At 39.9% G+C, this 16,269-nt stretch overlaps 1 protein-coding gene across 2 annotated transcripts in view; it reads right to left on the reverse strand.

Moving 5' to 3' along the window:
* Positions 1 to 213: 213 nt before the first annotated feature.
* ARHGEF9 (Cdc42 guanine nucleotide exchange factor 9) overlaps positions 214 to 16,269 on the reverse strand; it is a 187,921-nt gene continuing 171,865 nt past the window's right edge. For both annotated transcript variants that reach the window (XM_054716181.1, XM_054716177.1), the window contains one exon: positions 214 to 404. In XM_054716181.1, coding sequence (XP_054572156.1) covers positions 223 to 404 — 182 coding nt within the window. In that variant the 3' untranslated portion in view covers positions 214 to 222. The remainder of the gene's footprint in view (positions 405 to 16,269) is intronic.

Consider the following 16,269-nt stretch of genomic DNA (forward strand, 5'->3'; position numbering starts at 1 on the left):
TTTGGTCCTTCTTTCTTTCTTTCTTTCTCTCTCTCTCTCTCTCTCTCTCTCTCTCTCTCTCTCTCTCTCTCTCTCTTTCTCTGTACACTCAAGAGTCTCTCTGTGTGTGTATATGTCCATATATATATTTATAAATTTCAACAGTGCTTCTCCGAAAAAAGGTCCATCTATAAATATAATTTTATTTACTTTATTTTAAAATTATCTGCCTCCCTGTAGGTACTATTTTTTGAAGGGGGTTAACCTGCTGAAGTTTTGCCAGAACGGTGACTGGCTGCGCTTGGGTTCGGTGAACTCAAAGACCTGTGACTGAGCGATGCCATCTGGGACCAGGTACTGGCCCTGGTTTAATGGGTCCTGCGGTGGTGGATAGGAAGGAGGAACTGAGCGGGCAGAGTTGACACCTAGAGTAGATGAAAGATCAAAGGGAAATGGTATAAGTTAAGTAGCATGGGACTTCTCAAATTACCCACTGACCGCTATGGGCAGACATTTCAAAGCAGTCCACTTTAGAGAGTGTGAGCTGGAGCTGAAAATCACCAAGGGAAGATTTACATTCCTTCATAGATTTTGGAATGGTGTGGTGATTACTGCAGCAACACATGCTTTGCAATCTACACAGTATTACTGAGAAATTTGGGATGTTGCCATCATCCATTTTACAGATGAAGACACTGAGACCTTGAAGGAAATGTCATACCCAAGGTCGCAAAGCAAGGGCTAGAACCCACATTCTTTGACTTCTCAGTTCAGAACTCTTTCCAAGAGACCATAATCCATTATGCAGGGGTTGGTGCTGCAAATAACCCAACACTATCCATTTAATATGAAGCAACATTTTCTCCCTCCTCCATTCCCCCTGGAAGTGTCAAAAGAGCCTGGTTAAAAACTAGTGACTTCAGGGTAGGTGTTTAGGGGAGGGAAATGTTTTTCTAAAAGCAAGTGATCCAGTGTTCTATGCCAGGTTGAGAGTAATGCAATTGTATTTAACAGGGAAGTGACATTGGTAATAGAGGGAGAAAGCAAACTCACCACCAGAAAATATGACTCATGAAAGACTTGGAATATATTTATGACATTTCAAATAGAACACTTAAATAATTTATCAACTTTCATTAGGAGGGTTTGCAACCATCAAAGCAAAATCCACTTGAATGGAGAATTCTTGGAACCAGGGGGCCTAAATTTAAAGTTTAATCCTAATCTATATTCAGAATAGAATAAACTGAGATATACAGCATCTGATTCAGAATGCAAGGAAGACCTCTCTGCTGCTTCCACATACCTCCCTCATCTGCTGGCCAGTGTCTGAAATTTTAACATTATAGCTTTTTTTTTTTTTTTTTGCCTTTGTTTGATGATTTGAGCCCATTATCCTGGATGTAGTATCTTATTAAGCCACCATCAGCCATTGGCATTTCAGTGGGAAGGAACTGGTTCTAAAAGTCAGTATTTTTTGTTTTGTTTTTGTTCTTATATTTATTTTCCAGCTTTGTTGAAATATAATTGACACAGAACATTGTATAAGTTTAAAGTGTGAAACGTGATATTTGATAGACATATATATTGAGAAATGATTACCACAATAAGGTTAGCTAGCACATCCACTGCCTCACATATTTACCTTTTTTTGTGATAAGAACATTTAAAAACTACTCTGTTAGCAACTTTCAAGTATACAACAAGTATTGTTAACTATAGTCACCATAGTGTATATTGTATCCCCAGAACTATGTGTTATAACTGGAAGTTTGTTCCCTTTGAACAACATATCTCCACTTCCCCAAACCCCAGCCCCTGACAACCACCAATTTATTTTCTGTTTCTGTAAGTTTTCATTTTATAGATTACAAATATAAGTAAGATCATACAGTATATGTTTTATTTTCTGACTTATTTCACACAGAACAATGCCTTCAAAGTCCATCTATAAGGCAGGGTTTCTTTCTTTTTATGGCTGAATAATATTCCTTTGTGTATATGTGTATGCATTTCCATGCATACAAAGGTACCACATTTATTTTATCTATTCATTCATTGGAGGACACGTAGGTTGTTTCTGTGTCTTGGTTATTGTGGATAATGCTGCAATGAACATAAGGGGGTGCAGATATCTCTTTAAGTTTCTGATTTCATTTTCTTTCCATATATATTCAGAAGCGGGATTGCTGGATCAGGTGACATGTCTAATTTAAATTTTTTATGACCTTCTATATTGTTTTCACTGTGCCTCACCAACTTACATCCCCATCAACAGTGAACAAGGGTTCCCTTTTCTCCACATCTCACCAGCAATTGTATTTCTTGTTGTTTTTTTTTTAATAACAGACATGAGATGCTATCTCATTGTGGTTACAATTTGCATTTCTCTGATTGATTAGTGATGTTGAAAAAATTTTATGTATCTGTTGGCCATCTGTATGAATTCTCTAGAAAAAAGTCTATTCAGATACTCTGTCCATTTTTTAATTGGACTACTGGGGTGTTTTTCATTTGTTTGTTTGTGTTTTTTTGTGTTTTTTTTTTTGCTACTGAATTATATGAGTTGCTTTATGGTATATATTTTTAATATTAATCCTTTATCAGACATATGGTTTGTAAACATTTTTCCTATTCTGTAGGTTGCACTGTCATTGTGTTAATTGTTTCTTTTGCTCTGCAAAAGTTTTGTAGTTTAATGTAGTCCCACTTGTTTATTTTTGTTTCTGTTGCTTGTGTTTTTGATATCATATTTAAAAAAAAAAACCTGTTGCCAAGACCAATGCCATTCAGTATTTCCCCTATGTTTTTTGTAGGCCCAACATTCTTATTAATAAAAATCTACAGTTTACATTAGGACTGACACTTTGTGTTATATAGTTCTATGACTTTTCACAAATGCATGATGTCAAGTGTCCACCATTCCACTATTGGTCTTTTATTTTTAGGTAAATAGGTTTCCTTAATGTTGATCATTTTTAAGAATTCTTTCTACATTTTGGATACAATTCTTTTATCAGATATGTGTTTTGCAAATATTTATTTCCAGTATCCATCTTGTGTTTTCATTGTTTTTAAAATAATTTGAATTTGCCGAAACCGGTTTGGCTCAGTGGATAGAGCGTCACCCTGTGGACTGAAAGGTCCCGGGTTCGATTCCAGTCAAGGGCATGTGCCTTGGTTGCGGGCACATCCCCAGTGTGGGGTGTGCGGGAGGCAGCTGATCGATGTTTCTCTCTCATCGATGTTTCTGACTCTCTGTCCCTCTCCCTTCCTCTCTGTAAAAAATCAATAAAATATATATTTAAAAAAAAAGAAATGTAAAATAATTTGAATTTATTAGGGTGACATTGGTTCACAAAACCATACAGGTTTCAAGTGTACAACTCAACAAAACATCATCTGCATACTGCATCATGCATCCATTACCCAAAGCAAAGTCTCTTTCCATCTCCATTTATCCCACCCCCTTTGCCCAAAGCTACATATCTAACACACCTTTCCCTCTGCCTATCACCACACTGTTGTCTGTGTCTGTGTGTTATATACATATACACACACATGTTTCATCTATTCACCCATTGGAGGACACATAGGTACATAGGTTGTTTCCATGTCTTGGTTATTTATGAATATATATATATATATATATATATATATATATATATATATATGATGTAGTTTTTAGCTTAATACCTTCACCTTCTTTTACCAATCCCCCCACCCCTCTCTTTTGACAGTGGTCAGTCTATTTCATGTATCTATGGCTCTATTTTTATTTTGTTTGTCAGTTTATTTTGTTCATTAGATTCCACATATAAGTGAGATCATATGGTATTTGTCTTTTTCTGACTGGCTTCACGAAGAATAATACTCTCCAGGTCCATCTATGCTGTCCCAAAAGGTAAGATTTCATTATTATTATTATTACTAGAAGCCCGTTGCACGAAGTTTCGTGCAATAGACTTTCCTTCACCTGGCTGCCAGCACCAGTTTTCCGCCAGCACCAGTTTTTCTCCAGCCACCCGCCGATTGGAGCGCCCCCGAAGGCTGGGGGAGGTACTCGGGGTGGCCGATAGCGCTGGCTGGAGGCGCTCAGATCGGCAGGTGGCCAGAGGAAAACTGGTGCTGGCAGAAAACTGATGCCGCAGCCACACAATTGGCCACCCCGAGTTCTGCCACCAGCACCTTCTGCCGGCCCCATGGGTCCTCCCACAGCGCCGGCGTTTAGGCTGCTCCTCCCGCCAGCCAATCAGCCACCCTGAGTCCCGCCCACCGTGCCTCCAGCCGGCCCAATCATGGGCATAGCGGAGTGATGCAATTTGCATATTACCTTTTTATTATGTAGGATTATTTGCAACTGAGTAGTATTCAACTGTGTAAATGTATCACAGCTTTTTTATCCATTCATCTAATAGTCACTTTAGCTGTTTGTAGATCTTGGGTATTGTAAATAACACTGAAATGAACATAGGGGTGCATATATTCTTTTGCATTAGTGTTTCAGGTTTTTGTGGATATATTCCCAGAAGTAGGATTGCTTGATTAAAAGGCCATTTCATTTTTAAATTTTTTAGCAAATCCCATAGTGTTTCCTACAGTGGTGGCACTAGTCTGCATTCTCACCAACAGGGCATGAATGTTCCCTTTCTCCACATCCTCATTATCACTTGTTGCTTTTGATGATAGCCATTCTGACAGTTGTGAGGTGATACATCATCATAGTTTTAATTTTTAATTTGCACTTCTCTGATGGTTAGTGACATTGAGCATTTTTTTTCATATCTCTATTGGCCATCTATATATCCTCTTTGGAGAAGTGTTTACTCAGGTTCTTTGCCCATTTTTTAATTGAGTTGTTTGCCTTCTTGGTGTTGAATTGTATAAGTCCTTATATATTTTTGGAAATTAACACCTTATCAGATGTATCATTTGTTCTCCCAATAAATGGGTTCCTTTTAATTTTGTTGATGGTTTCTTTTGCTGTGCAAAGGCTTTGTAGTTTGCTAAAGTCCCATTTGTTCTTGTGTTTTTTTTTTCCCTTTATTTCCCTTGCTCAAAAATATATATTGGCAGAAAAAACTGCAATGAGAAATGTCTGAGATTATACAGAATATGTTTTCTTCTAGGATTTTTATAGTTTTGGAACCTTCATATGTCTTTAACCCATTCTGAGTTAATTCTTGTGTATGGTGTAAGTTAGTGGTTTAGTTACTTTTTTTTTTTTTTTTTTGCATATATCTGTCCAATTTTCGTAACACCACTTATTGAATGGACCGTCTTTACCCCATTGTATGATTTGCCTGCTTTGGCAAATATTAATTGACCACAAATTTTTTGGTTTATTACTGTGCTCTCTATTCTGTTCCATTGTTCCATATACTTGTTCTTGTGCCAATACCATTCTGTTTTGATTACTATGGCCTTGTATATAGTTTGATATCAGATAATGTGATACCTCAAACTTTGTTCCTTTCTCAAGATTACTGAGGCTAATTTGGAGTCATTTCTGGTCCCATATAAATTTATGCAATATTCATACTAGATCTGAAATATATGCAATTGCTATTTTTTATATCTTTATTGTTGAGAGTATTACAAATTTCTCCCCCTCTTTTCCCACTTACCCCACACCATCTCATTCCCACAGGGCCCCAGGCCTTCACCACACTATTATCTGTATTCATGGCCAATGCATATATGCATATAAGTCCTCTGGTTAATCTCTACACCCCTCACACATTCCAAATGAGATTTGTCAGTCTGTTCCATGTTTCAATGACTCTGGTTCTATTTTATTCATCAGGGTATGGTGTTCTTTAGTTTCCACATATAAGTGAGATCATGTGATATATGTCTTTCTCTGACTGGCTTAGTTCACTTAGCATAATCATCTCCCGGGCCCTCCATGATATCTCAAGGGGTAATTGATCCTTCTTTTTCACAGCTGCATAGTATTCCATTGTGTAAATGTACCATACCTTTTAAAATCCATTCTTCTACTTCAAGGCACTTGTTCTATTTCCAGATTCTAGCTGATGTAAGCAATACTGCTATAAACATAAACGTGCATATATTCTTTCTGATTGGAGTTTCTGGATTCTTAGGATACATTCCTAGAGTGGGATCATTGGAACAAATAGCATTTCCATTTTAAATTTTTTGATGGAACTCCAGTTTCCATAGTGGCTGCTCCAGTTTGCATTCCTACAACAAATGTACTAGGGTTCTTTTTTCTCCACATCATCACCAGCATTTGCTGTTTGTTGATTTATTGATGGTAGCCATTCTGACAAGTATAAGGTTATACCTCATTGTTGTTTTAATTTGCATCTCTATGATGATTAGTGAACTGAAGCATTTTTCATGTTTCTTGGCCATTTGAATGTCCTCTTTGGAGAAGTGTCTAATCAGGTCTTCTGCCCATTGTTAAATTGGATTGTTTGTCTTCCTTTTGTTGAGTTGTATGAGTATTTCATATAGTTTTGAAATTAACCCCTTATTGGATGTATCATTGGCAAATATGTTTTCCCATATAGTGGGTTCCCTTTTCATCTTGATGCTGGTTTCTTCTGCCATATTAAAGATTTTTATTTTGATGTAGTCACATTTTTTTCCCTTTGTTTCACTTGCCCTAGGCCAGTGGTCGGTAAACTCATTAGTCAACAGAGCCAAATATCAACAGTACAACAATTGAAATTTCTTTTGAGAGCCAAATTTTTAAAACAAACTTCTTCTAACACCACTTCTTCAAAATAAACTCGCCCAGGCCGTGGTATTTTGTGGAAGAGCCAAACTCAAGGGTCCAAAGAGCTGCATGTGGCTCGCGAGCCGCAGTTTGCCGACCACGGCCCTAGGCGATATATCTGTGAAAATTCTGGTATGTGAGATGTCTGATATTTTGGGGCCCATGTTTTCTAGTAGGACTTTTATTCTTTAACAACTTACATTTTCATTAAATCTTTATTATTGTAGTATTCCATATGTCACCCTTCTCCCCAATTGACTCATTCTAGCCTGCCCCTGCCCCCCACCCCAGGCCTTCACCAAAATATTGTCTGTGTCCATGGATTATGTATAAATGCTTACAAGTTCTTTGGTTGATCTCTTCTCACCCAACCACCAACACCCGCCTTCCCTCTGACATTTGACAGACTGTTCCATGCTCCTATGTCTCTGGATCTATTATTTTTTTTTAATTAAAATTTTGTTTTTGAAAGCATTACATATGTCTACCTTTTCCTCCCCTTGACAACTTCTAACTCACCCCCATACCACACCCCAGGCCTTCACCACCCTATTGTCTGTGTTCATCACACACACACACACACACACACACACACACACACACACACACACACACACAGAGTTTATACAAGTTCTTTGGTTGATTTCTTCCCACCCTCCCATGCCTTCCCTCTGAGACTCCACACTATGTTCGGGGTTTCTATGTCTTGGATCTATCTTGTTCATCAGTTTATTTTGTTCATCAGTTTATTTTGTTCATTAGGTTCCACATAAGAGTGAGATCATGTGATACTTGTCTTTCTCTGAAAGGTTTATTTTGCTTAGCATAATATTCTTCAGGTCCCTCCATCTGTCTCAAGGGTAAGAGATCCTTTTATTTTCCTACTGCTACATAGTATTCCATGGTATATACCACAGCATTTTAATCCACTCATTTACTGATAGGCACTTGGGCTGTATCCAGATCTTAGCTATTGTAAATTGTGCTACTATGAACATAGGGGTACAAATATTCTTTCTGATTGGTTATTTGGTTTTCCTGATATATGTTCCTAGAAGTGAGATCACCAGGTCAAATGGCGGTTCCATACTAAATTTTTTGAGGAAACGCCATACCCTTTTCCATAATGGCTGCATTCCCACCAGCAGTGTACAATAATTCTTTCTCCACATCCTCACCAGCACTTGTTGTTTGTTGATTTGTTGATGGTAGCCATGCTGACAGGTGTAAGGTGATACCTCATTTTCATTTTCATTTTCATCTCTCTCATCAGTGACTTTGAGCATTTTTTCATATATCTCTTGGCCATCTATATGTTCACTCTGGAGAAGTGTATATTTAGTTACTTTGCCCATTTTTAATTCGATTGTCTTTCTTTTAAGTTGCATAAGTTCCTTATATATTTTGGAAATTAACCCCTTATCAGATGTATCATTGGCAAATATGTTCTGCCAAGTAGTGGGTTCTCTTTTCATTTTGTTGGTGGTTTATTTTGCTGTACAGAAGCTTTTAATTTTTATGCAGTCCCATTTGTTTATTTTCCCTTAGTTTTTCTTGCACTAAAGATATATCCACAAACATATTGTTTTAAGAGATGTATGAGTTTTTATTGCCTATTTTTCCTTCTAGGATTTTTATGGTTTCACTACTTAATGTTTAAGTCTTTTATCCATTTGGAGTTCATTCTCTTGTCTGGTGTAGGTTGGTGGTCTAGTTTCATTGTTTTGCATGTCTGTCCAACTCTCCCAACATTTATTGAAGCAACTGTCTTGACTCCATTGTATATGCTTGCCTCCTTTGTCAAATATTACTTGAGAGTAATGGTTTGGGTTGATTTCTGAGATCTCTGTTCTGCTCTATTGATCTATATGCCTGTTCTTGTGCCCATACCAGGCTATTTTTAGTACAGTGGCTTTGTAGTATAGCTTGATATCCAGTATTGTGATCCCTCTAATTTTGTTCTTCTTTCTCAAGATTGCTATGTCTACTCAGGGACATTTTTGGTTATATATACATTTTTGGAGTATTTGTTCCACATCTGTGAAATACGCCACTGGTATTTTAATAGGGGTTACATTGAACCTATAGATTGCTTTGGGTAGTACAGAGATTTTAATGATGTTGAGTCTACAAATCCATGAACATAGTATATTCTTTCACTTGTTTATATCTTCCTCTATCTCTTTTTTCAAATCCTATAGTTTTCAGAGTAAAAGGTCTTTTACCTCTGTGGTTAAGTTTATTCATAAGTATCTTAATGTTTTTGTTGCAATGCTAAAGGGGATTGTTTGTTCAGTTTCTCTTTCTGAGAGTTCATTATTGGTGTATAAAAATGCCATAGATTTCTGGGTGTTAATTTTGTATCCTGCTACACTGCCAAATTCACTTTCTAAAATCTAGTAATTTTTGATGCAATTTTTAGGGTTTTCTATGTCATCTGAGAATAAGGAGAGTTTTACTTCCTCCATTCCAATTTGGATGTCTTTCATGTTTTCTTCTTGTCACTCTGGCTAGCACTTCTACTAGTATGTTGAAACAGAGTGGTGAAAGTGGACATCCCTGTCTTGTTCCTATTTTTAGAGGAAATGGTTTTAGTTTTTGCCCATTGAGTATGATTTTCGCTGTAGGTTTGGCCTTTATTATGTTGAGGTATGATCCCTGTATTCCCAATTTGCTGAGAGTTTTTATAAAAACTGCGTGTAGGATTTTGTCGGATGCTTTTTCTTTTTTTTAAATTCTTTGTTGTTTAAAGTATTACATATATCTCCTTTCCCCTTCCCCCCTCCCATTGACCTCTCCCAGGCCACTCCCACCCCTAGCACATGCCCTCACCCCGCTAGTGTCTGTGTCCATTAGTTATGATTATATGCATGCATACAAATCCTTTGGTTGATCTCTTACACCCCCTACCCCACCCTCACATACCTTCCCTCTGAGGTTTGATGGTCTGTTGGATGCTTCTCTGTCTCTGGATCTATTTTTGTCCATCAGTTTATGTTGTTCTCGAATGCTTTTCTATGTCTATTGATATGATTACATGATTTTTGTCTTTTAATTAGTTTATGTGATGTATCACATTTGTTGATTTGCAAATATTGTTCCAGCCTTGCATCCTGGAATAAAGTCCACTTGGTTGTGGTATATGATCTTTTTAGTACATGGCTGGATCTGATTTGGTAATATTTTTTGAGGATTTTAGCATCTATGTTGATCAGGTACACTGGCCTGTAATTCCCTTTCTTTGTACTGTCTTTATCTAGTTTTAGAATTAGGGTTATTCTGGCATCATAAAAAGAGCTCAGAAGTGTTTCTTATTATTAGATTTTTAAAAAAATAGTTTGAGGAGGACAGATATAAGTGTTTCCTTGACTGTTTGGTAAAAGTGCCATGTGCAGTGGTCCAGACCAAGGCTTTTGTTTGCTGGGAGGTTTATTTTTAACTACTGCTTCAATTTCATCAGTTTTTATCAGTCAGTTCAGGTTTTCTGATTCTTCCTGGTTAAGTGTTGGAAGATTGTATTTTACTGGGAATTTGTCCATTTTGTCCAGGTTGTCCAGCTCGTTGGCATATAGTTGTTCTTCGTATAGTCTTACAATCCTTTTTCTTTCTGTAGAGTCAGTTGTTAATTCATCCCCTTTCATTTCTGATTTTTTTTTATTTGGGTCCTCTCTCTTTGTTTCTTGATGAGTTTGGCTAAAGGTTCATCAATATTGTTTATCTTTTCAAAGAACCAGCTCTTAGTTTCATTGACTTTAGTGATTTTTTTTTTTTTTAGACTTTGTCATTTATTTATGCTCTGATCTTTATTATTTTCTTCCTACTTACTGTGGGCTTTTCTTGTTTTTCTTTTTCTAATTTCTTATTTGTAGGGTTAGATAGTTTATTAGTAATTTTTCTTGTTCCTTGAAGTAGGCCTGTAGATCTATGAACTTCCCTCTCAGGATTCTTTTCACTATGTACCATATATTTTGTGGTGTTGTGTGTTCATATTCATTGGTTTCTAGGACGTTTTTTATTTCTTCCATGATCTCCTTGGTAACCACTTCCATGTTTAATAAAATGTATTTATCCTCCATGTGTTTGTATGGTTTTCAGTGTTGTTGTTGTTTTTTCTGTAGTTAATTTCTATTTTAATGACATTGTGATCCAAGAAGATGCTTGATATAATTTCATTCTTGAATTCACAGAGACTTAGTTTGTGTCCTGACATGTGGTCTATTTTTGAGACTGTCCCATGTGCCCTTAAGAAGAACGTATATTCTTTTTGTTAAATTTAATAAATCTTTATTGTTCAGATTATTACAATTGTTCCTCTTTTCCCCCCCAGAGCTCCCCTCCACCGGGTTCCCACCCCACCCTTTGGCCTTACCTTCCCCACACTGTCCTCATCCATAGGTGTACGATTTTTGTCCAATCTCTTCCCGCAACCCCACACCCCTTTTCCCCCCGAGAACTGTCAGTCCACTCCCTTTCTATGCCCCTGATTCTATTATATTCACCAGTTTATTCTGTACATCAGATTTTTAATTCACTTGATTTTTATATTCACTTGTTGATAGATATGTATTTGTTGTTCATAATTTTTATTTTTACCTTTTTCTTCTTCTTCTTCTTAAAGAATACCTTTCAGCATTTTATATAATACTGGTTTGGTGGTGATGAACTCCTTTAGCTTTTTCTTATCTGTGAAGCTCTTTATCTACCCTTCAATTCTGAATGATAGCTTTGCTGGGTAGAGTAATCTTGGTTGTAGGTTCTTGCTATTTATCACTTTGAATATTTCTTGCCACTCCCATCTGGCCTGCATAGTTTCTGTTGAGAAATCAGCTGACAGTCGTATGAGTGCTCCCTTGTAGGTAACTAACAGTTTTTCTCTTGCTGTTTTTAATATTCTCTCTTTGTCTTTTGCTCTTGGCATTTTAATTATGATGTGACTTGGTGTGGTCCTCTTTGGATTCCTTTTGTTTGGGGTTCTCTGCGCTTCCTGGACTTGTAAGTTTATTTCTTTTACCAGGTGGGGGAAGTTTTCAGTCATTATTTCTTCAAATAGGTTTTCAGTATCTTGCTCTCTCTCTCCTTCTGGCACCCCCATAATTCTGATGTTGGTACGCTTGAAGTTGTCCCAGAGATTCCTTACACTATCTTCATGTTTTTGGATACTTTTTTCTTTTTGCTTTTCTGGTTGAGTGTTTTATCCTTTTTTTTGTTTTGTTTTGTTTTGTTTTATTTATTTTATTTTATTTATTTATTTTTTTAAACTTTTTTTTTAAATTTCTTTATTGATTAAGGTGTCACATATTTGTCCTCATCCCCCCATTCCCATCCCACACCCCTCCCCACGGATGCCCCAACCCCCTGTTGAACTTAACCGTTGGATAGGCTCATATGCATGCACACAAGTCCTTTGGTTTATCTCTCCCCCCTCCCCCCAACCTCCCCTATCCTCCCTCTGAGGCCCGATAGTCCGATCGATGCCTCCTTGTTTCTGGTTCTGTTCTTGTTCATCAGTCTATGTTGTTCATCATTTCCCCTAGATGAGCGAGATCATGCGTCACTAGAGATATACTTATAAGAACTGAATGTGAGACGAGCAATAATAGTTATGCTGACAGGAAAATGAATCAGTCTGTAGTGAGTTTCTTTCTGGACCAACAGTTCTTTAGAGACCCAATTTCAATGTCCACCAGTTCCTTATGTGTACATGTCATCACTGACCCCTCAGCTCTGGATGGTGGACAAATGGTGGTAACGGAGGTCCGACTCCCTCTGGTTTGGTCTCGGCCGGACCCAGGGGCACGGCTTCACCCGGACTCAGGGGCACGTGGCCTCACCCAGACCCAGGGGCGCGTGGCCTCTCCCAGACCCAGGGGTGCGTGGCCTCACCTGGAGCTAGGTGCGCGAGGCCTCACCCGGACCCGGGACCCAGCCTCACCTGGATCCAGGGACACATGGCTTCACCTGGACCCGGGGGCGCGTGGCCTCTCCCAGACCCAGGGGCACGTGGCCTCACCCGGACCTAGGTGCGTGAGGCCTCACCTGGATCCAGGGACACATGGCCTCACCAAGACCCAGGGGCGCGTGGCCTCTCCAGACCCAGGGGCGCGTGGCCTCACCCGGTGTTTTATCCTTCTTTGTATTTCAAATCTTTGACTTGATTCTTGCGATCCTCTAGTCTGCTGTTAGATCTCTGTATAATATTTTTTATTTCAGTTAGTGTATGCTTAATTTCTAGTTGGTCCTTTTTTCATATCCTCGAGTGTCTCATTAAATTTATTGGCCTTTTCTAGAAAATTCTTGAAAAACCTTATAACCGTGGTTTTGAACTCTATATCCAGTAGTTTGCTTTCTTCCATTTCTTTAATTTGTGATCTGTTTCACTGTCTCTGCATTTTGGCTGCTTCCTTGAGTTGTTAGAGTGGCTTTGTGTGGTAGGTGTCCTACAGGGCCCAGTGGCTCAGCCTCCCCAGTTACCTGAGGTGGACACTCTTGGTGCACTCCTTTGTGGGCTGTGTGCACCATCTTGTTGTAGTTAAGCCTTGATTGTTCTTGGTATCACTGGGAGGAAATGACCTCCAGGCCAATTGGCTGAGAGGATCAGCTGTGCCTACGCTGGGAGAACTTCTGTGCTGGAGACATCCTTATGAGAGAAGATTTGCAAAAGCCTCTGTGCTCAGCTTGGATGGGGCGGAATCTCAGGGCGGAGCAGACAGCACCAGTTTACTGTCAGCCCTGCCCTAATAGGCCCCTGTGTCTAAGTGTCCCGTGGTAATTGCTGCAAGCACCTCTGAGAGAAAGCTGCCCTCAAGCTCCGCGCACTGCCAGACAGTCCAGTTTCTCCCCAAATGAGTCTGGTTACTCAGCCGCCTGCCCTCTGTGTGTGCGCTTCAGTACCTCTGCCTTCCACAGTTTCTCTGAGTCTCAGTGTGCTTTTCCCTCCTGACAGTCTAGCCTCTCCCTGCATGAGTCTGGGTCCCCAGAGTCTCGCCCGGAACTGGAGTTCAGCACAGTTGGGAGCTTTTGTCTCCCTCCCGCTTGAGAAAGCGAGCCACGCACTCAGCTGCCAGTCCTCTCCACATGCGCATTTCAGTACCTCTGCCCCTTGCAGCTCCTCTGAGTCTCAGTGTGCTTTTCTCTTTCCTTCTAGTTTTAGAATTTCCACTCATCCAGCCTTCCTGTGGTTCTGGATGATGTCCGTTTTGTCTTTTAATTGTAGTTTTGAAATTGTTGTGCGAGGCAGCAGCTTAGGTGTTTACCTATGCCGCCATCTTGGTTTCTCCAGAATGTATATTCTGCAGCTTTTGGGTAAAATATTCTATAAATGTCAATTAAATTCATTTGATCTAGTTTGTCCTTTAGGGGCTCTGCTTTCTTATTGATCTTTTTGTCTAGAACATCTATCCAGTGATATCAGTGGGGTATTAAAGTCCCCTACTATGATTTTATTGCTGTCAATCTCTCCCTTAAAGTCCAGAATGTGGTTTTTTTTAAAATATATTTGTGTGCTCCTTTATTGGGTCCATATATGTTTCCCAAGATTATATCCTCTTGTTGTATTGATCCTTTTATTATTATGAATTGGTATTCATTATCTCTTCTTATGGCCTTCATTTTAAAGTCTATTTTGTCAGGTCGGAGTATTCCTATCCTAGCTTTTATTTTTTTCATTTCCATTTGCCTGGAAATTTGTTTCATCCTTTCACTTTCATCCTGTGTGATTCTTTTGTTCTGAGGTAGGTCTCCTGCAGACAGCATAAATATGGGTCATGTGTTCTTATCCATTCAGCTAATCTATATCCTTTGGTGGGAACATTGACCACCTTCAGATTTAAGGTTATTATTGATAGACTAGTGGTTCAGTGCACAAAATTTATGCACGGGAGCGGGGGGCCCTCAGCCCAGCCTGCACCCTCTCTAATCAGGGACTCCTTGGGAGATGTCTGACTGCTGGTCAGACATACCTCTCGCAATCTGGGACTGCTGGCTCCTAACCACTCACCTGCTTACCTGCCTGATCACCCCTAACTGCCACTGCCTGCCTGCCTGATCGCCCCTAAGCTCTCTGCCTACCTGCCTGATTGCCCCTAACTGCCTCTGCCAGCCTGCCTGATTGCCCCTAACTGCCCTTTCCTGCCGGCCTGAACTCTCCCCCAACTGCTCTCCCCTGCCAGTCTGATCTCGCCCCCAACTGCCTCTCCCTACCTGATCACCCCTAATTGCCCTCCCTTGCTAGCTTGATGTCGCCCCCAACTGCCCTCCCCTGCTGGCCTGATAGTCCCTAACAGCCACTGCCTTGGCCCCCACCACCATGGCTTTGTCCAGAAGGAAGTCGGACGTCCAGAAGATGGCCAGTTGACGTGGTCTAAGTAGCATATTACCCTTTTAGTAGTATAGTTAGAATATATAGGATAGGATTGCATAAATAGGGGGGGCTATTTTCATCAGGGGGAGATGCTCTTGGCAGACAAAAATGCATAATCCCTATATCTGGACTGATAGCCAGCCATATGCACTATACTGCCAAACTGGTCATTAAAAAATTGAACCGCTCTCTTACACCTTACACCTAACAACTGTTGCACTTAAAACCCCTCCTAAGCCCCTACCTTAGGTTCTGCCTTTGACGTTCACCCAGATTACATTCTGATTGGTCGGTTTCTATGCCAGTCAGTGTCAAAAGCTCTGCCTCCTAAGCAGCCATTGGCTCCTTGCACTTTACCCAGATTTGGTTCTGATTGGTCAGTTTCTATGCCAGTGAGTGTCGAAAGCTCTGCCTCCTAGGCAGCCATTGGCTCCTTGTACGTCATCCAGATTTGGTTCTGATTAATTGGTTTCTATGCCAGTCAGTGTGAAAAGCTCCTCCTCCTAGGCAGCCATTGGCTCCTCACACTTCACCCAGATTTGGTTCTGCTTGGTCAGTTTCTATGCCAGTCAGCATCTATGGGCCTATCAATGGGCTTGATCAGTGAGGTGTGGCTGGGCAGCAGCCCCAGCTGGGGCCCAAGAGAAAGAGAGGCATGGCTGCTGGCCAGGCTCTGAGAGAAAGACAGGGGCAAGGGCTGATCAACAACTGCCATGGAGGCTATGGATCAGACCCTGATTCTCTCTCCCTGGACCTCCCTTTGGGCCTGATCCTCAGCCCCCTTGGCAGTCCGTGCTGGGTTGCAGTGCCCGCAGCAGCGGGGAAGTCAGTGCTGGGTCACAATGGCAACCCAGCACTGACTTCCGGTTGGTCGAGCCTTCAGTCGTTTTGGTTGTTACGACCCTGGGTTTTTATATATTAGGATACTTGTTTGTTGCCATTTTTATTCTTTATGCTTGTGGCCCTCCTTTTCTTTCTATTTCTTTTTCTTACAATAGTCCCATTAGCATTATTTTCTAGTTAATTGGCGCTTTATTTATTCATTTTCTTAAATTTATTTTTAATTTATTTAATTTTATTGTTTAAAAAATTACATATATTAGTACATATATCTCCTTTTTCCCCACAGATCTTCCCCCAGCCTCCACTACCCCCTGTCACATGCCCTCATCCCACCGCCCAA

The sequence above is a fragment of the Eptesicus fuscus genome, chromosome 1 (genome assembly GCF_027574615.1).
Source record: "Eptesicus fuscus isolate TK198812 chromosome 1, DD_ASM_mEF_20220401, whole genome shotgun sequence".
Taxonomy (NCBI): domain Eukaryota; kingdom Metazoa; phylum Chordata; class Mammalia; order Chiroptera; family Vespertilionidae; genus Eptesicus; species Eptesicus fuscus.